The sequence below is a fragment of the Lacerta agilis genome, chromosome 2, assembly GCF_009819535.1.
Source record: "Lacerta agilis isolate rLacAgi1 chromosome 2, rLacAgi1.pri, whole genome shotgun sequence".
NCBI classification, from domain to species: domain Eukaryota; kingdom Metazoa; phylum Chordata; class Lepidosauria; order Squamata; family Lacertidae; genus Lacerta; species Lacerta agilis.
The window spans coordinates 119,448,821-119,469,300 of NC_046313.1; the positions used below are offsets into that span (position 1 = coordinate 119,448,821).

A 20,480-nucleotide genomic window follows, 5' to 3' on the forward strand; every position below is an offset into this window, starting at 1 on the left:
AGGAGGGAGTTGATCACGGTGAGGGTTTGCCAAGCGTGCCTTCCTCTTAGCACGTTTCTCCCTTGCGTCCTGAGTTCGAGTGTCTTCAAAGTCCATGACACCTTTGGTCAAGGCTGTTCTCCAACTGGAGCGCTCGCAGGCCAGTGTTTCCCAGTTGTTGATTCTGTGTTTTGCGTTTTTATGTTGTGATTTCATCTTGTGAACCTGCATTGCAGGGGGTTGGACTAGATGACCCCCCGGGTCCCTTCCAACTCGACAATACTATGATTCTATGATCTGCATATTTAACTTATATGCAGAATTCATCATGCGAAAGGCTGGGCTGGATGAATCCCAAACCGGAATTAATGTTGCCAGAAGAAATATCAACAACCTCAGATAGCAGATGACACAACGAAGAAGAAGAAGAAGAAGAAGAAGAAGAAGAAGAAGAAGAAGAAGAAGAAGAAGAAGAAGAAGAGTTTGGATTTGATATCCCGCTTTTCACTACCCGAAGGAGTCTCAAAGCGGCTCACATTCTCCTTTTCCCTTCCTCCCCCACAACAAACACACTGTGAGGTGAGTGGGGCTGAGAGACTTCAAAGAAGTGTGACTAGCCCAAGGTCACCCAGCAGCTGCATGTGGAGGAGAGGAGATGCGAACCCGGTTCCCCAGATTACGAGTCTACCGCTCTTAACCATCACACCACACTGAAGAATCATTGCTTCCACATGGGTGATCTTTGCTTCTTCCAGTACATCCAGACAGGGGCTGAGCCCCCAAGAGGCCCACAGGCACATCCCCAGACCACTAGCCGGCTCCTTCCTCCCTTTGGAACTGGCCGAGCAACAGAGATGAACCACCCGCCAACATCGCCTCTGTCTTGTTTGGATGGAGCTCCGGTTTCCTGGCCCTCATCCAGTCCCTTGCCAAGGTCAGGAACCAGTTCAGCTTATCTTCCGCCTCCCCTGCTTGTGTGGGAATGCAGAATCGTAGAATGGGAGCGTTTGGAAGGGATCCCGAGGGGTCATCCAGTCCAGCCCTCAGCAGTCGCAACGGAAGCATCCCTGACGGGGGCCACCCGTCTGTGTGTCACCTGTGCGTGGGTGACAGTGGATCCCCAAACTGCAGGAGACCCCTGCCCAGTGGTTTCACACAGGTGCCCAACCGAATGGGGCGGGGGGAGCTGTGTAGAGAAGGTGCAGTCCTGTGGAACTCCAGCCCACAGGATCTTAATATCAAAACATCCTCAAAACGCCACCTTCTGGGACTGACTGCAAAAAGAGACACCCCCTCACTCCTAACCCAGACAGAGGCACCAGATTCCAGAAGGACATCTTGGCTGATTGCAGGGAAAGTCGCTGAGTAGTAATAATAATAATAATAATAATAATAATAATAATAATAATAATAAATATAGTGTCATGCAGGGTGGGTGCAATCATCCCAGTGCTGAATCCAGGCCTAAATGCGTCCAGAAAATCCACCTCCCCCAAGATCCCAGATCCGCGTGCCTGGATCCTCCCAGCACAGATGTTCTGGGATCTAGTGGGGCCGTCAATCAAGCAATTCTAAATTTCACTTTCTTGGGTTCCATAATCACTGTAGATGGTGACAGCAGCCACGAAATTAGAAGACGCCTGCTTCTTGGGAGGAAAGCAATGACAAACCTAGACAGCATCTTAAAAAGCAAAGACATCACCTTGCCGACAAAAGTCCGTATAGTTAAAGCTATGGTTTCCCCAGTAGTAATGTACGGAAGTGAGAGCTGGACCATAAAGAAGGCCGAAGAATTGATGCTTTTGAATTATGGTGCTGGAGGAGACTCTTGAGAGTCCCATGGACTGCAAGAAGATCAAACCTATCCATTCTCAAAGAAATCAGCCCTGAGTGCTCACTGGAAGGACATATCCTGAAGTTGAGGCTCCAGTACTTTGGCCACCTCATGAGAAGAGAAGACTCCCTGGAAAAGACCCTGATGTTGGGAAAGATGGAGGGCACAAGGAGAAGGGGGCGACAGAGGACGAGGTGGTTGGACAGTGTTCTCGAAGCGACTGGCATGAGTTTGGCCAAACTGCGAGAGGCAGTGAAGGAGAGGCGTGCCTGGCGTGCTCTGGTCCATGGGGTCACGAAGAGTCGGACACGACGGAACGACTGAACAACAACAAACTGCTGTGAGCTAATGAGCATAAAATCCTTCATTAGATTAAGCCCTGCTTCTGTGACAGGCGTCATGGCTACACTAGATTGTAATCGTGAGATGGGAGGCAGCGTATTTCGCTATAAATCCGCTCTAAGGCAGCCTCCGCCCACCTGACGCCTTCCGGATGCCAAGGACACCACAGGATAAGAGAGGGGCAGAGCCACTGCACGCCTAGTGGTTGGAGTGCTGGGCTAGGGCCCGGGAGACCCCGGTTTGCGGGGATAGAGAAAGGAATGTAAGCTGTTTAAAGCTACTTGGAGTTAAAGACTGTGGAAGGAAGGTATCAAATTTACTGCATGTAATGTTTTAAGAGAAAATGTCATGAAAATGGTATATAGATGGTATTTAACTCCAGTTAAATTAGCTAAGATGTACCATGGATCGAGTAATATATGTTGGAAATGCAAGAAAGTGGAAGGTACTTTCTATCACATGTGGTGGACGTGCCCAAAGGTTAAGGACTTCTGGGAGAAGATTTATAATGAATTTAAAAGAGTGTTGAAAAACACGTTTTCTAAGAAACCAGAGGCCTTCCTGTTGGGCATAACCAATCATGAGATACCCAGAAAAGATAGAGTGTTTTTTATGTATGCCACAACAGCTGCTAGAATTTTGATAGCTAAAAATTGGAAAGGTGAAGAGCTCCCGACAGTGGAAGATTGGCAGATGAAGCTAATTGAATATATGCAACTCGCAGAACTGACCGCGAAGCTCCGAGACCAGAGGGAGGAGAAGGTGCAAGAAGACTGGAAGAAATTCAAAGAATATTTGAAACAACGTGAAAAGTTGGACATTTGAAGTGAAATCAGTGAACATAATAGGTGATAGCTATGTAATGTTAGGTTAAAATAGTATAGAAGAAGGTAAGATGTTGATCTATATTAGAAGTTCTGAATTTGAATAAGTTGATAGAGATAAGTTAAGATGTTATTTGAAGATGAACAATAATAATGGTGAATGATTGTAAAATAGTTACAAAATTACTAAAGTAAATTTGAACTGAACGCAGAAGAGAGAACGGGGGAAGTCCCTGGAATAAGATTTTAAACAAGATTAAGAAAGTTAAATAAGTGTTTATGTATGTTTTTTCAATTTTGTCTTTTTTTGCTTTTTCTTATTTTTTGTCTAATCTTCTTTAGTATGTAGTATGTGTTTAGTGTTTATAAATGTTTGTTATATTCTTTTTTTCGGAAATTTAATAAATTCTTATAAAAAAGAAATAAAGCTACTTGGGGTTAAAAGGTGGAATGTGAGCGCAATAAATTAATAAACCTCTCTAGGACTAGATAACTCTTGGGGTCCTTTCCACGCTACAATTCTATTAAATGAATACGTGCCCCCCCTACCCAGAACTTGACCCCGCCGACTGTTGCCATTTCTTTCCCTCCCACCTAGAAATATATTTCGCCTCTTCTGTGCCCGCTATCCTGAACTTTTCCCCCTAACACCACTGACCCCGCCTCGCCAGCCCGAGCCCTCCGGAGGGAGGGGGGCGCCGGCTTGGCAAAGGCTGTTCTTTCTGCCGGGTGGGGGGCGTCCAAAGCAGCCGCGCCACCGCAGAGGCGCAGAGCAGAGCAGAGCCGGCAGACCTGCGCGCAGAGACGCAGCGCGCGATCCATCCAGGGGCCTCTTTGGCTCTGCGCACTGGCCCGCCGTCGGTTTTGTGCCCGGCCCCCCTCGCGCTCCCCGCCCCGCATCTGGCCAAGCCATCATCCCCCGGCGTGCGCCTCCCCCCCCGACTCCCCCCATCAGCTCCTGATGGCTTCCGCAGACTTGTTATTGTTCCGAGGGAAATCCGAGCCGACGCCTTTGGGTGCCAACTGGACGGGAGGGTGGGGGGGGGAGCGGCTGGGCGCGAAGCTGACCGCTGAGAGAGACGGGGGTGCAGCAGAGGGCGAGGGGGCACGGGTGGGGAGGGATACACCCCCACACACCCCACATTCTCGCCTCTCCACCCCCCAACCCGTCTTGGCATAGGAGGGGGCCAAAGTCAATGGGCATCGTCATTCAAATGGTGTGATCGATTAGGGGAGCGAGGCTTACCTGTCGTCCCCCCCCCATATTTTATTCAAGTTGGCGTCCCTGTGAGGGGTGAGAAGAGGGCATATTTGAGCCCCCACACCTCTCAGTCTTTGGGGGGAGGGCTTGTCTTGTAGGTTCTATGTACCGTCCATTTTTTACAGCGTCAGGAAACTTTCGCCGAGCTCTCCTCCCGCACTGCACACAGCTCCCTCAGAAGCAGTCAGAATCACAGAATTGTAGAATCGGAAGGGACCCCGAGGGGTCATCTAGTCCAACCCTCTACAATGCAGGAATCTTTTGCCCAAGGTGGGTCTCGAACCCACCAACCTGAGATTCAGAGTCGCGCTCCGCTGACCGAGCAGTGATCATGGAGCCCAAGAAAGTGAAATCTCTCACTGCCTCCACTTCTCCCCCTTCTGTTTGCCAGGAGGTGATGGGACCAGTGGCCATGATCTTAGTTTTTTTGATGTTGAGCTTCAGACCATATTTTGCGCTCTCCTCTTTCACCCTCATTAAAAGGTTCTTCAATTCCTCCTCACTTTCTGCCATCAAGGTTGTATCATCAGCATATCTGAGGTTGTTGATATTTCTTCTTGATGCTTTTGAATTCTGGTGCTGGAGGAGACTCTTGAGAGTCCCATGGACTGCAAGAAGATCAAACCTATCCATTCTCAAAGAAATCAGCCCTGAGTGCTCACTAGAAGGACAGATCCTGAAGTTGAGGCTCCAGTACTTTGGCCACCTCATGAGAAGAGAAGACTCCCTGGAAAAGACCCTGATGTTGGGAAAGATGGAGGGCACAAGGAGAAGGGGACGACAGAGGATGAGATGGTTGGACAGTGTTCTCGAAGCTACTAACATGAGTTGGGCCAAACTGCGGGAGGCAGTGAAGGATAGGCGTGCCTGGCGTGCTCTGGTCCATGGGGTCACGAAGAGTCGGACACGACTGAATGACTGAACAACAACAACAACACTTTCCGCCATCAAGCTTGTGTCATCAGCATATCTGAGGCTGTTGATATTTCTTCTTCTGGCAATATTAATTCCGGTTTGGGATTCATCCAGCCCAGCCTTTCGCATGATGAATTCTGCATATAAGTTAAATAAGCAGATCATAGAATCATAGTATTGTCGAGTTGGAAGGGACCCCGGGGGGTCATCTAGTCCAACCCCCTGCAATGCAGGTTGGTTCACAAGATGCAATCACAACATAAAAAACGCAAAACACGGAATCTAAACAAAAACAACCGAACAACCCCCCCATCCCCCAACACATTTTTAAAAGGGCATTGGATGTCGACCAGCCAAAGGCTTAAAATAACAACAACGGCTGGGTACAGAAGCACACAAGTCATATATTTTTTAACCTGAAGGGGGCCACTCCCAAAGAAACAGCCCCATGAGGACTGAGCTCAGCCTGGCACGGAGCATGGACGGTCCGTAATGGGAAAGGGGGTGGATGGCAGAGGGAATGGAATGGAGTAGCCTGAAGGGAGGGCGTGGCTGGCAAGGCAGAGCCCTGAACAGAACAGGCAGGGAGAGGTTGCACGGCAGGGGTTTGTGACAGGCCCCACTCTCTATCTATCTATCTATCTATCTATACAAGGCTGTATATTGTCTCCCTGCTTATTTCACTTATATGCAGAATTCATCATGCAAAAGGATGGGCTGGATGAATCCCAAACCGGAATTAAGATTGCCGGAAAAAATATCAACAACCTCAGATATGCTGATGATACAACCTTGATGGCAGAAAGTGAGGAGGAATTGAAGAACCTTTTAATGAGGGTGAAAGAGGAGAGCGCAAAATATGGTATCAAAAAAACTAAGATCATGGCCACTGGTCCCATCACCTCCTGGCAAATAGAAGGGGAAGAAATGGAGGCAGTGAGAGATTTCACTTTCTTGGGTTCCATGATCACTGCAGATGGTGACAGCAGTCACGAAATTAGAAGACGCCTGCTTCTTGGGAGAAAAGCAATGACAAACCTAGACAGCATCTTAAAAAGCAAAGACATCACCTTGCCGACAAAGGTCCGTATAGTTAAAGCTATGGTTTTCCCAGTAGTAATGTACGGAAGTGAGAGCTGGACCATAAAGAAGGCTGATCGCCGAAGAATTGATTCTTTTGAATTATGGTGCTGGAGGAGACTCTTGAGAGTCCCATGGACTGCAAGAAGATCAAACCTATCCATCCTTAAAGAAATCAGCCCTGAGTGCTCACTAGAAGGACAGATCCTGAAGTTGAGGCTCCAGTACTTGGGCCACCTCATGAGAAGAGAAGACTCCCTAGAAAAGACCCTGATGTTGGGAAAGATGCAGGGCACAAGGAGAAGGGGACGACAGAGGATGAGATGGTTGGACAGTGTTCTCGAAGCTACTAACATGAGTTTGGCCAAACTGCGGGAGGCAGTGAAGGATAGGCGTGCCTGGCGTGCTCTGGTCCATGGGGTCACGAAGAGTCGGACACGACTGAACGACTGAACAACAACAACAATCTATCTATGAATTGTTGGACCCAATGGTCATCTAGTCCACCCCCCTGCAGTGCAGGAACACAAACAATGGAGTAGCTTTGAATAGAGCTTGAGGTGACCTCATCACCTCAATTTTCCACCATAGTATGTAAATAATGCCCCCTGCAGGACTGGAGGACGCATTGCACCCTCTACGTGGCCACGCGAAGGAAGAGCCAAGGAGCTTCAATAAGGGGGAGGTGAACATGCGCACATATGGAAAGGGAGTGTTCTGCAGCAAAATGTTGCAGCGCAGAGTCCTCAGGCGGTGCATTCGACGCCACCCTGCCCCCAGCTCCCTGACCTGACCCCCTCCTGAGCAGCCAGTCAGCAAATGCTCAGCCCTCTTGGGGGGAAACGCAGGGTGGTCACATACTTTCCACGATTTCCCCATCGATGTGATCCCTGCAATACAGGGGGTTGGGCTAGATGACCCTCAGGGTCCCTTCCATCTCCACAATCCTACGTTTCTGTGATTCCCCCCCCCCCCCCCGTGTCTCTGCGCAGCTCTCCCTTTCGGCCCTGGGAAGGGCGACCAACAGTTTCCCAACGTCAGTCAGGGAAGGTCCCTTTCCAAAGAGAGGGTGGGATGGAGGACGGACGGCTCCCCATTTGCCTGCCCCCCCCCGTTCCTGTGGCTCCCTTCTCCCCAGCCAGCTGCCACTGCTGGGGGGGGGGGTGTTACCCTGAGCCTGCCGTCGGGGCTCCTCTCCTCCCCCCGACTACACTACAATTTTATTTTTTTAAAAATCATTTGGCTGCCAAAACGGGAAGCGGAGGAAGTCCCATTAAATATTATTGGGCTGTGGGGGGGGGGGGGGAGAAAGAAAGAAAGAGAATCCTAGAAACGCAGAAGTTGGAAGGGACCCCCAGGGGTCATTTAGCCCTACCCCCCCCCCCCCCCGCGATGCAGGAATCGCAGCTCAACTCCCATTTTGCAAAATTTAGGAAAGAGGCGCGGGGAGAGGAGCGCCTGGAGTGACGCGACGCGACGCCACCTTCTCCCGGCAGCCAAGATTCCGCTCGCTCCGGAGTCCCAGAAATGACCCACACATTCCCGCACGGAGCGCAAACACGCGCGCACCGCGCTCACGGAGAAACCAGCCAGCCCCTTCCCCTAGCCCGATCCATGCTATTTTGGGAATGTTGGGGATTTGGGGAATGTCTTCTTCTTCTTAGGGCTCCATGGCGACCCCAACAGCCAGCCAGGGACAGAGGCGCTTGGCTCGCCAAGGAGGTGCGTTTTTCCAGCGATACGCCCCCACTGGATTCCGCTGGCTCCTTTTTCAAAGCCTGGAAAATCTTGGAAGTGTCAAGCGGGGGCACCTGCTCTCCTCCTCCTCCTCCTCCTCCTCCTGTCTGGTACGACAGCAAACGCCTCTGTGGTTCCCCGGAGCAAACCTTCCCTCTATCCTGTGAGAATCAGCATTGCAGAGTTGGAAGGGTTACCCCCAGAGGTGATCTAGTCCAACCCCCGGGATGCAGGGCTAAAGAATCCCTGGCCGATGGCCGAGGGAGTCTGTTCCGCTGGAATGGCTCTTAGGAAATTTAGGGAATCTCCAGGAGGAATAATAATAATCAGTGCTTTTTCTGGGGGTACGCAGGGGTAGGCATACCCCTAAACATTTTGTGAATCTTTGTACTTTCATCCATTTACTGTCTTTAATTTCCCCGATTTGAATGATAAAATGGTTATTTTCTGGAGTCCAAATGAGTGTACCCCTAAACATTGGCTCCCAGTAGTTCACCGAAGAATTGATGCTTTTGAATTATCTTGAGAGTCCCATGGACTGCAAGAAGATCAAACCTCTCCATTCTCAAAGAAATGGGGATACTGTCCGGAGCGTGCAAGTCGGAGTTAACTTTTTATTAGCAAGAACACGATCTGCACAGGAGTGCCAGGCCCGGCAGCTCATCCCTGGTAGGTCTTGCCCCACGGAACAGTGACCAAAACTAAAGGTCCCTACCGTCGCAGCAACCCCCCCCCCCGTTGCCTAAGTCCCCTCCTCTCCAGGCTTTCCCCCAATCCATCTGAGTCTGCGCCCGTGTGAAGCCAACCTCTCCTGGCCTTGGAGCCAACTGGCCGATTCATAGAATTGGTTTTGAGTGGCTGGCCCTTGTGGTCTCTTCCAACACTGTTGTTGTTGTTCAGTCGTTCAGTCGTGTCCGACTCTTCGTGACCCCATGGACCAGAGCACGCCAGGCACGCCTATCCTTCACTGCCTCTCGCAGTTTGGCCAAACTCATGCCAGTCGCTTCGAGAACACTGTCCAACCATCTCATCCTCTGTCGTCCCCTTCTCCTTGTGCCCTCCATCTTTCCCAACATCAGGGTCTTTTCCAGAGAGTCTTCTCTTCTCATGAGGTGGCCAAAGTACTGGAGCCTCAACTTCAGGATCTATCCTTCTAGTGAGCACTCAGGGCTGATTTCTTTAAGAATGGATAGGTTTGATCTTCTTGCAGTCCATGGGACTCTCAAGAGTCTCCTCCAGCACCATAATTCAAAAGCATCAATTCTTCGGCGATCAGCCTTCTTGATGGTCCAGCTCTCACTTCCGTACATTACTACTGGGAAAACCATAGCTTTAACTATACGGACCTTTGTCGGCAAGGTGATGTCTTTGCTTTTTAAGATGCTGTCTAGGTTTGTCATTGCTTTCCTCCCAAGAAGCAGGCGTCTTCTAATTTCGTGACTGCTGTCACCATCTGCAGTGATCATGGAACCCAAGAAAGTGAAATCTCTCGCTGCCTCCATTTCTTCCCCTTCTATTTGCCAGGAGGTGAGGGGACCAGTGGCCATGATCTTAGTTTTTTGGATGTTGAGCTTCAGGCCATATTTTGCGCTCTCCTCTTTCACCCTCATTTAAAGGTTCTTTAATTCCTCCTCACTTTCTGCCATCAAGGTTGTATCATCAGCGTATCTGAGGTTGTTGATATTTTTTCCGGCAATCTTAATTCCGGTTTGGGATTCATCCTGGACCCGTCAAGTTGGAAGGGACCCAAGGGTCATCTAGTCCAACCCCCTGCGAGAGGGCAGAGAAGGCCTTTTGGGGGGGGGGTCCGATCCAACTTAGCAGGCTTTGGATTTTAAGCTTCGGAGGAGAGCTGTCAGAGGAAAGAATTTGAGTGGAGGGAGAATTCCTTGCTCCGTCTCCAAGAAGTAGCAGCCAGAAACTTTGGGTAATAAAAGGATTTGGGATCGAGCCAAGAGTCTCTCTTTCTTATCTTTGTTCAGTCCTGAGCGAGGATCGTGATTCTGTTATGTCATCTTTAGCTGAGATTCCTGCACTGCAGGGGGTTGGGCTAGATGACCCTTGGGGATCCCTTCCAACTCGTACGATTTTAATGAATCAATGAAAATGCACTGGCCATTTTGCTTACTCCTCCCACCCGCCGGAACCCAGGTGTCCTGCTCAACAACAACACACACAGACCCGCCAGCTGCGTCGGACGGCCAGCTGTTCGCAATTTCGCCGGCTGGAATTTGCAGCCAGGGGGAAAAAAAACCCACGACTTTTTTCCAGGCGCGACCTGCTGGGGAAGGGGAGGGGTGTTTTGAGGGAAGGATCCGCCCCCTTTCTTAGAACGCCAAGGCCTGGTGGAGTCATTTGCAAGGAGCAAGTGTGGGGTGGTGGGAGTCTGGGGTCTAGAATCTGCTTGCAGATTCATTCCCGGGGGGCGGGGAATCGGGGGTGCAGCCTTGCTGGGGGAAGCAAAGAAGGGGTGCATTTCATAATTCAATTTTTAAGCTACAATTCTTGCGCTGCAGGGGGTTGGACTAGATGACCCTTGGGCCCCTTCCAACCCTACTGTTCTATGATTCTAAAAGCAGACAAGGCTGGGGGGAGGGGCGCCCCCTTTTTTTAGGATGCCGAGGCCTGGTGGAGTCATTTGCAAAAAAACAAAAAAAACACCAAGCTGAAGGGGGGAATTAATTCTGCGGTCCAGAGGCTGTTTGCACATTCCTTCCCAGGAAAATAAATGAAGAAGGGGATCCCAAGCTTTGTTGTATGGTGGGGCGGGGTGGGGGTGGGGGGTGGGGAGCAAAATCAGGTAAGGCTGGGGTGGGTGAGGTGAGAGACGCATCCTGAGCCAGCCAAGGCTCCGCGTGCCCGGGCTGGAATTCCAAAGAGGCGACCATCCAAATTCGAGCCATAAACCCAAATTATTTTAAAAAAATAATAAAATTAGGAATGCACACATCACAGCCTCCTTCTCCAGGCAACAGAGATGAGTTTAGCAGAAAGAACAGCCTCGGCTTCGGCCCCACAAACTGATGAACGTGGAGGGGAGACGCCGCCTCGCTCTGCGGCGCGCTGCGATGGGACGTGTGAACCGTGACGCGCGCGCGTGCCGGCAAGAGACACGCGCGTGGGCGGCCGGGCGCGCCACCCCCTTTGACGCGCGCCTCGGCGGCATTCCTTCCTATTATATATATCCCAGAGACTATTTATAGGGCGCCCTCGCGGCGCGCGGCCCCTTTTTTCAGCCTCCGGGTGGGAAAGAGGCACGGGTCGGTCCCCCTTCCCCGAGGAACTCACGTCCAGGTGGGGAGTGGAGAGAAGATGCATGGGGGTTGCGAGATTTGGGATTTAGATCTGGGGAAAGTTCGGGAAAGAGGCACCAAAACGATAAAGGGGGTGGAGCGACTCCCCTGTGGAGAAAGGGGCTTTTCGGCTTAGAGAAATTGTAAGTAAGCGGGGATTTGAGAATGTGAGAGAAATTTATAAAACTATGTCTGGCCTGGAGAGAGAGAGAGAGAGAGAGAGAGAGAGAGGTTTTTCTTCCTCTCTCATAATGCTGGAACTGGTAGGCATTCAAGGAAGCTGAATGTTGGAAGATTCAAGACAGATAGAAGAAAGGACTTCTTCATGCAGCGCAAACTGTGGAACTCCCTGCCACAAGAGGCCACGATGGCCACCAACATGGATTTGTTGTTGTTCAGTCGTTCAGTCGTGTCCGACTCTTCGTGACCCCATGGACCAGAGCACGCCAGGCACGCCTATCCTTCACTGCCTCTCGCAGTTTGGCCAAACTCATGTCAGTCGCTTCGAGAACACTGTCCAACCATCTCATCCTCTGTCGTCCCCTTCTCCTTGTGCCCTCCATCTTTCCCAACATAAGGGTCTTTTCTAGGGAGTCTTCCCTTCTCATGAGGTGGCCAAAGTACTGGAGCCTCAACTTCAGGATCTGTCCTTCTAGTGAGCACTCAGGGCTGATTTCTTTGAGATGGATAGGTTTGATCTTCTTGCAGTCCATGGGACTCTCAAGAGTCTCCTCCAGCACCATAATTCAAAAGCATCAATTCTTCGGCGATCAGCCTTCTTTATGGTCCAGCTCTCACTTCCATACATTCCTACTGGGAAAACCATAGCTTTAACTATACGGACCTTTGTCGGCAAGGTGATGTCTCTGCTTTTTAAGATGCTGTCTAGGTTTGTCATTGCTTTTCTCCCAAGAAGCAGGCGTCTTCTAATTTCGTGACTGCTGTCACCATCTGCAGTGATCATGGAACCCAAGAAAGTGAAATCTCTCACTGCCTCCATTTCTTCCCCTTCTATTTGCCAGGAGGTGATGGGACCAGTGGCCATGATCTTAGTTTTTTTGATGCTGAGCTTCAGACCATATTTTGCGCTCTCCTCTTTCACCCTCATTAAAAGGTTCTTTAATTCCTCCTCACTTTCTGCCATCAAGGTTGTGTCATCAGCATATCTGAGGTTGTTGATATTTTTTCCGGCAATCTTAATTCCGGTTTGGGATTCATCCAGCCCAGCCTTTCGCATGATGAATTCTGCATATAAGTTAAATAAGCAGGGAGACAATATACAGCCTTGTCGTACTCCTTTCCCAATTTTGAACCATGTCCAGTTCTAACTGTAGCTTCTTGTCCCACATAGAGATTTCTCAGGAGACAAATGAGGTGATCAGGCACTCCCATTTCTTTAAGAACTTGCCATAGTTTGCTGTGGTCGACACAGCATGGATAGTTTTTTTTAAAAAAAGGATTAGACAGATTCATGGAGGAGGAGAGGGCTCTTGTGCTGGGATCCCACTTGATGGTTTCCCATAATAGGCATCTGACTGGCCTCTGTGAGAACACGATGCTGGATTCCACAGGCCATTGGCCTGAACCAGCAATTTCAAGTAACTTCAAGGAAAGCACAGCTCAAGCCACTCTTAAAGTGGGCATTGACTGAAGCAAACCATTTGCCCATGTACAACGTTGCAATACCTCTATTATTATTATTATTATTATTATTATTATTATTTTACTTTTTTATTAAAGATTTTCTTGGTTTACAAAGTGTGTGTGATGTCTCTCGTATTTTTCCATAAAACATTTTTACCTCCTTTATTATTAACATTATTACATTATTGTAAGGACATGGGTGGCGCTGTGGTCTAAACCACAGAGCCTAGGGCTTGCCGATCAGAAGGTCGGCGGTTCGAATCCCCGCGACGGGGTGAGCTCCCGTTGCTCGGTCCCTGCTCCTGCCCACCTAGCAGTTCCAAAGCACGTTGAGTGCAAGTAGATAAATAGGTACCGCTCTGGCGGGAAGGTAAACGGCGTTTCCGTGCGCTGCTCTGGTTCACCAGAAGTGGTTTAGTCATGCTGGCCACATGACCCGGAAGCTGTACGCTGGCTCCCTCGGCCGGTAAAGCGAGATGAGCACCACAACCCCAGAGTCGGACACGAGTGGACCTAATGGTCAGGGGTCCCTTTACCCTTTAAGGTTTTTTGAGGGGTATACTCTTAGAAGGTGGCATAATGTTAAAAGGGTTAAAAGGCTGTGTGAGGGAGGCAGCTGCGACTCTCCAGAAGGGACCCTGCACTTCTGAACCTCAAATGCCTCAGGAGCAAAATACCTCAAGGGCCTCCTCTTCCCATAGGAACTCCGTGGACCCTGAGATCATGATCCAAGGTCCTTCTCCGTGTGCTGCCCTCCTCCTCAAGAGGTCCGGAGGGTCGCAACACGAGAACGGGGCCTTCTCTGCAGTGGCTCCCTGTCTGTGGAATACTCTCCCCACCCAGGGAATTTCGCCTGGCGCCTTCATTACACACCTTTAGGCGCCAGGCAAAAACATTCCTTTTTAACCAGGCCTTTGGTTGACCTGATGCAACATACCCTTTTAGAATGTGGCTCTATTTTTAGAGGAGGGTGCGTGTGTGTTATTGGGTTGTTTTTTATTCTGATTATATACGTTGTGATCTTTTCTGTGAACCACCCTGAGACCTCCGGGTATATTAATAATAATTGTTGTCGTTCAGTCGTTCAGTCGTGTCCGACTCTTCGTGACCCCATGGACCAGAGCAGGCCAGGCACGCCTATCCTTCACTGCCTCCCGCAGTTTGGCCAAACTCATGTTAGTAGCTTCGAGAACACTGTCCAACCATCTCATCCTCTGTCGTCCCCTTCTCCTTGTGCCCTCCATCTTTCCCAACATCAGGGTCTTTTCTAGGGAGTCTTCTCTTCTCATGAGGTGGCCAAAGTACCGGAGCCTCAACTTCAGGATCTGTCCTTCCAGTGAGCACTCAGGGCTGATTTCTTTAAGGATGGATAGGTTTGATCTGGCCTGGCTTTCCGAACGGGTGAGGTCGGTGGTTCTGCTAGGGTGCGGCAAGAGAAGATGGCAAGTGTGGCAGGGAGGCCCAAGGGCGATCGAAGAAACACTTGAACATTTAAACTGAACCGTATCATCTTGTTTTTTGGTTTTTTAATTTGCAGAAAGTGGATGGATCTTCTCCACGACATATTGTTGTGCGAGTTTTCAACGTTAAGGATCAGAGTAAGGTTTCTTTGTGTGAAAGAGGAGTTCAGAGTTTGCCCCAAACCAGACCTGACATAGAGACAGACCTGCCTCTCGCTGAGTTTGGATGCCTACTTATAAACACCCTTCTGCTGTGCCCAGCTGACCTCTGACACAGGTTGGACTAAATGACCCTTGGGACCCCTCCCAAATCTGCAGTTCTATTATTTCATAGAATCATAGAATCCTAGAGTTGGAAGAGACCCCAAGGGCCATCCAGTCCAACCCCCTGCCAAGCAGGAAACACCATCAAAGCATTCCTGACAGATGGCTGTCAAGCCTCCGCTTAAAGACCTCCAAAGAAGGAGACTCCACCACACTCCTTGGCAGCAAATCCCACTGTTGAACAGCTCTTACTGTCAGGAAGTTCTTCCTAATGTTTAGGTGGAATCTTCTTTCTTGTAGTTTGAATCCATTGCCCCGTGTCCGCTTCTCTGGAGCAGCAGAAAACAACCTTTCACCCTCCTCTATATGACATCCTTTGATATATTTGAACATGGCTATCATATCACCCCTTAACCTTCTCTTCTCCAGGCTAAACATACCCAGCTCCCTAAGCCGTTCCTCATAAGGCAACGTTTCCAGGCCTTTGACCATTTTAGTTGCCCTCTTCTGGACATGTTCCAGCTTGTCAGTATCCTTCTTGAACTGTGCTGCCCAGAACTGGACACAGTATTCCAGGTGAGGTCTGACCAGAGCGGAATATAGTGGTACTATTACTTCCCTTGATCTAGATGCTATACTCCTATTGATGCAGCCCAGAATTGCATTGGCTTTTTTAGCTGCTGCATCACACTGTTGACTCATGTCAAGTTTGTGGTCTACCAAGACTCCCAGATCCTTTTCACATGTGCTGCTCTCAAGCCAGGTGTCACCCATCCTGTATTTGTGCCTTTCATTTTCATTTGGATTGCTCTGACTGGGCGTTGCATCCTTCGTAACTCACAACAAGCACATGTTTGTGGAGTCACACAGAGCTCTTTGTCAGGGACCTGGCTGAGACCTAGAGCCAGCATAAGACAGCTCAGTGAGGTGGAAATGTGGTCCCCCCCCCCTGATGTCATTGTCTGCATGCATTTCCTCTTGGCCCTGGGTCTGGAGGGAAAGGCGTCCCCCACCCTTCCTGACAAAGAGCTCTGTGTCAGCTCCGAAGTCTGCATGTCCCCACTGAGAGACGGTTGACCTGGTGGAGGAGGAGGAGAAAGTCCTTCTTCAGCAATGAGGATTGTTTCTTTGTCTAGTTTTCAATTTCGCTATTTTTAAACTCTCTGGTGATGCCTGGGCTGCAGGCTTCCTGGGTGTAAGGGTGTGCTAATGTCCAACCGCAGGCAGGCATGAAGATTTCCCTGCCAGTCTTGCCACTGGGAAAAGCCTCATGACAGGCAGGCATTCAACCAGGAAAGCCTTTCAGAGTTTTGCCTCTCATTTAGCCGTTCCTCCTTCGCGTGAGGGAGAGAGGTTAAGGGATCCCAAGGGTATATGGGTGGAGTGGGGGCTCAGTGCTGCTTTGCTCCCCACCAGAGGGCCAAAATGGTGGGTTTTCAGGCCTCCTGTGGGGAAACTCAGTCCAGATTTCAACAAGGGACATCTAGGGCCTAAATTGTGCTATTCCATCAAATGGGTACCGCAGAGTTTTCAGGTGGCTGTCAAAAAGGAGGGCAGTGGGTCTTCTGCTTGCAAACAGACTTGACAGAAAGATCAGCCATCTATTTCTGGAGTCGGCTGCCAGGCATAAATCCAACAGGTGAAGTCCCCCCTACACTCTGGTTTTATCACTCGGTTTATCCCCATTCCCGGCAAATGGCCTTTAAAAAAAACACATCCGTGTGACAGGCAGGAGACCAACAGGTACAGTTCCCACCCACCCCCTTGGCCAGGAGGAAAAGTTTCACCGCGACAGCTATTAAATGCACAGGAGCTCTGCCCAGAAGAAAACATGGCAACCTTCTCTCTTGACACAACTCATCCCGAGCTCTTTTTGGAATCGGACCCTGGAGGGGGTCCAACTAACGGGGCAGGGGAGCGGGGCATATTTCCATGCCTGTCTCTTCCATGCATCCTTTGCTAAGCGTTGGGGGCAAATTTGCATTTTGGCACCAACAACCCGGCTTAGACTGTTCTCTTTGCCAGCCGAATCCAAACCATTCCCCTTCCTGAAACTCAACAAAAAAGGGGTTCTGTGGCCCTCAAATCCCCCCCCCAATAATCATGCTTATACTCAGCATTCTGGGTCCCTGTAGGTCAAAGAACTTAATAATAATAATAATAATAATAATAATAATAATAATAATAAATATGTACCCCATCCTTCTAGCAAAGCCATCCTGAATCCCTCCCCCCCCCCCAAGAGCTCACCAGAGGGACAAGAGGGCACAGTCACTCCCCTGCATCGGCTTTTTGGAGAAGGTAGAGGGCCTTGGGACATGTAGGTATTGACTCCCGAGTTTTTGGCTGCAGGGGGGGCCCCTGAGAGCCCCTGACCCGCCCAGACCAGGATCCATTATTTCCCGAAAGCCCCATTGCAGCACATACGTTCAGGACGATGCAATGGTAGAATTGCACAGTTGGGAGGGACCACCAGGGGTCATCTAGCCCAACCCCCCTGCAATCGCAGCTGACGGACCCTGGGAAAAGCCACCGTTGAACACCTCTTACGTGATGGTGGGTGACAGGAGTGAAATCATGCAGCAATGAGTTGCGCGGGTTGCTCTCGGCATCCCAGAAGGACCTTGCCGGCCAGCAGCTCCCGCGCAGGGAAGCCAGCGCAAGTGCGCCCCCTGCAGGTAGCTGCCCGGCAGACCTCCAGGTTGATCCTTGGCTCCTCTGAGTTCAAAGGGGTCCCTGGAGGTCAAGCGGCAGGACCCTCCTCAAAGAAGGGCCTGGCTAGCCTCTCTCGGGGGGGGGGGGGTCTCCAGCAAGGGGGACCCAGCAGCCCAGCTCTCCTTTGCTCCCAGGGACCAAGCCTGATGGCAACACCCCCTTGCCCCCCCCTCCTCAGAAGGAGGTCAGGGGCAAACCGTAAAATACTTATTGAGGAGGAAGGAAGGAGCGGAGGAAAGAGACGAAGCAGGGGGCCTTGTAGAAAGCGGGTGCATCGCACCGCCCCCCAATTTAAGTGGGGGGAAGCAGGAAAAGTCGCTGCCTTAGTGCAAGGGGGGTCGCTTTAAAAGGCAGCTCTTGTTCATTAGAAACAGGCATAAATCCGGCAGGTGATGTGGCCATCCCCACACCTGTGACTGCACCGGTTGATCTCCCGCCTGTTTGTTCCCGCTACCTGGCCGGGACGAACGCGCAGGAAGGGGAGAAATTCCTCGAAAAGTGGTGAGGACCCACTTATGGGTTTTTTTGGGGGGGGCAGGCGTCCAGACCCTCCCCTCTCGCCTTCTCCTTCTTCTCATGGTGCAGGGAAAGAGTCCCTTTCAAAGGCAGGTCTGACGCCTAGGAAGCAGGCAGAAACTCGCCCGGTGCCGTATGCCAACCCCCCCCCCATCCGTTTTGCGGGGCGGCTGCACCGGTTGGTCTCCCGCCTGCCTGTTCCCAGGGACGGGCAGAATGTGCAGAAGGCGGGGAGGGGGAAATCCGTCGATTTAGGGGGGACAGGGGTGCCCATGCAAGCGCCTCCTCGCCCTGCGGGGGTGTGGGGAGCAGAGGGGGGGTCTCTGCGGCCAAGGAGCTGCTTCGGGGGCCGCCGCCCAAAGGCAAACAACCTCCGCCCGGGCGGGCGGGCAGCGGCGGCCGCGCACACTCGCTCACTGTTCGGGCGCACAAAGGCCGCCCTGTCTGGGCAGAGCGGGGGGGGGCGAGGTAGACCGAGCAGCGGAGGAGCAGCAGCAGCAGGAGAGAGGCAGCGGCGTCCGTAAATAGCCCCCCTCCCGCTGCAGAAAGACCCCCCCTCGTCCCTTCTCCAAACTGGTCTTGGGAGACCCCCCCAAAAAAACCCATGACTGAAGGGGGCTCCTGCGCCGTAGCCAAAGGAGACTGACCCCCCCCAAGCCAATGCTGGAGGACACCCCCCCCCCCCGCAACAGCAAAAAGGTGACTCTTAAAGAGTGAAGGGAGCCCCCTGCAGAAGGGAAAGGGGACTGACACCCCCCCAAAAAAAACAAGGGGGGAAGGGAGAGCTGCATTAGAAAAAAAGGAACTGACACCTCCCCCCGAAAAAATCCGAAGGCTATCCCTCTACAATAGCAAAAGGGGGTACCCTCCATACAGCCACACTTCAGCAACAGCCCCCCCCCCAATCAGCGAGGACCCTCAGACTAACTGGGAGCTTCTCCAGCGCTGAGATTTCGGATACGCGCTTCGGAGGCGACCCTCCCCTAATCTCTTTCCCGGCAGGATTTTTTGGGAAGGGGAGAAATAAACGTATTAAATAGTATTAAACGTATTTTTTTGGGGGGGGGCGAATGAAAATGGCGCAGGTCACACACACCCCTTCCCAAAAGGTCATTGTTTATGGCGAGATGGGGGTTCATGAAATGTACACCCGACGACACCTCCCCCTCCGCTGGATATGCCAACCAGCCCCGTACCTCTCTAGGGTCACCTTTGGGGGGGGGCATAGACGGAGCAGCGGAGCCAGATCACCACGTGGCGCTGGGGGGGCACTGCCACCTGGTGGGAGCGGGGCGAGCTGCATAAATTAGGGGGGGCAGAGAGGGGATGAGTGACAGACGGGGAGCGTGTCCCCCCCCCCCAAGTCACACCAGCGCTTCCCAGAGCAAGCTGGCTGTGGGCCAGGTAAAGAGACCTCTTGCGCCCCCCCCCCAAGAACATCTTGCAGCTCCCCAAAACTTGGGCAACCTCCTCTGCAGTTAAAGCCCCCCCCCCGCAACTGCCCCTTGGTATATATAGCTGTCAACCCACCCTCCTTGCTGTTTCCCAATGCTATAAAAAGGGAATTTCCCGCAAAAAAAAAGAGAAAGGTTGACAGCTAAAGCTCTCGGTGCGCAAAAACTCCCTTGAATCCGGCAGTGGGGAGTTTGGTCCTGGCTGCTAAGCTCACCTGTCCGCCATCGCCCCCTCCTTGCCGGGGGGGGGACACCCTAACATATCTCCCCTTTTCACCGCCACAAATTCGCCGGCCACCGTTCCGTAGTGCGCCCCTCACCCTGGCCTCCTGGCTGCTAAGCTCACCTGTCCGCCATCGCCCTTCTTCCCGTGTGGGGAGCCCCAATATATCGACACACACACCCTAATTCCAAGAAGGGTCTCCAGAAGAACCGTCAGCGCCAAGTACCACCCCAGCCGGGATCTTCTGCTGTGCCAAAATCCGGACCTCCATCCTAGACGGGGCGGCCTCCCCAATTCACATCCATCCAAATAAATTGCAACCCCCTGGACTCAAAGCACCGACCCTCCCCCCCCACTCCGTCCAAAGAAGAGGGCGCCCCCAATTCTGGAAGAAGAAAACTGGCTCCTTCCTCGACGGGGCGCACCAGCCAAGCCCCCAAGCCGGCGCAAGAGACACTCCGGCGCGGGCTGGAAAGCGCGCCGCGCCCGCCACTCCCGCGCTCCGAAGTGCCAGTCGGACGGTGCGTCCCGGCGCGCTCTTACCTGCTCGGGCGGCCAGGTAGGGCAGCAGCAGCAGGAGCAGCCGGGCCACCTCCATGGCGGGCGAGCGGGCGGGCGGGCGAGCGAGGGGCGACGGTCAGCGGCGGCCCATGCGGACGGGGCGGGCGCGGGAGGGAGGCAGGCAGGCAGGCAAGGCCGGCGGCGGGCGGCTCGCTCCGTCGGTCCTCTGCGCCGTCTGGCTGCGGGAAAGGGAGGCGCGGCCGCTCTCTCGCTCCAGCCCCGACTCCGCCGAAGCCCCAGGCAGCCTGGCTCCCCCTCCAGCCCTGCCTCCGGGCCGCCTGGACGGCCCCCCGACACGCCCCGGCCGCCAGCCCCGGACGGCGCGGCCACTCCCTCCCGCCACAGACCGCTCGGAGCCAGCCGGCCAGGTGTTCCATG

The 20,480-nt window shown here is 52.1% G+C and overlaps 1 protein-coding gene across 1 annotated transcript in view; it reads right to left on the minus strand.

Moving 5' to 3' along the window:
• The window catches only part of COL11A2 (collagen type XI alpha 2 chain), a 105,757-nt gene extending 85,616 nt beyond the window's left edge, over positions 1 to 20,141 (minus strand). Inside the window, exon 1 of the mRNA XM_033141780.1 lies at positions 20,085 to 20,141. Coding sequence (XP_032997671.1) covers positions 20,085 to 20,139 — 55 coding nt within the window. The 5' untranslated portion in view covers positions 20,140 to 20,141. The remainder of the gene's footprint in view (positions 1 to 20,084) is intronic.
• Between the last annotated feature and the right edge of the window lie 339 nt (positions 20,142 to 20,480).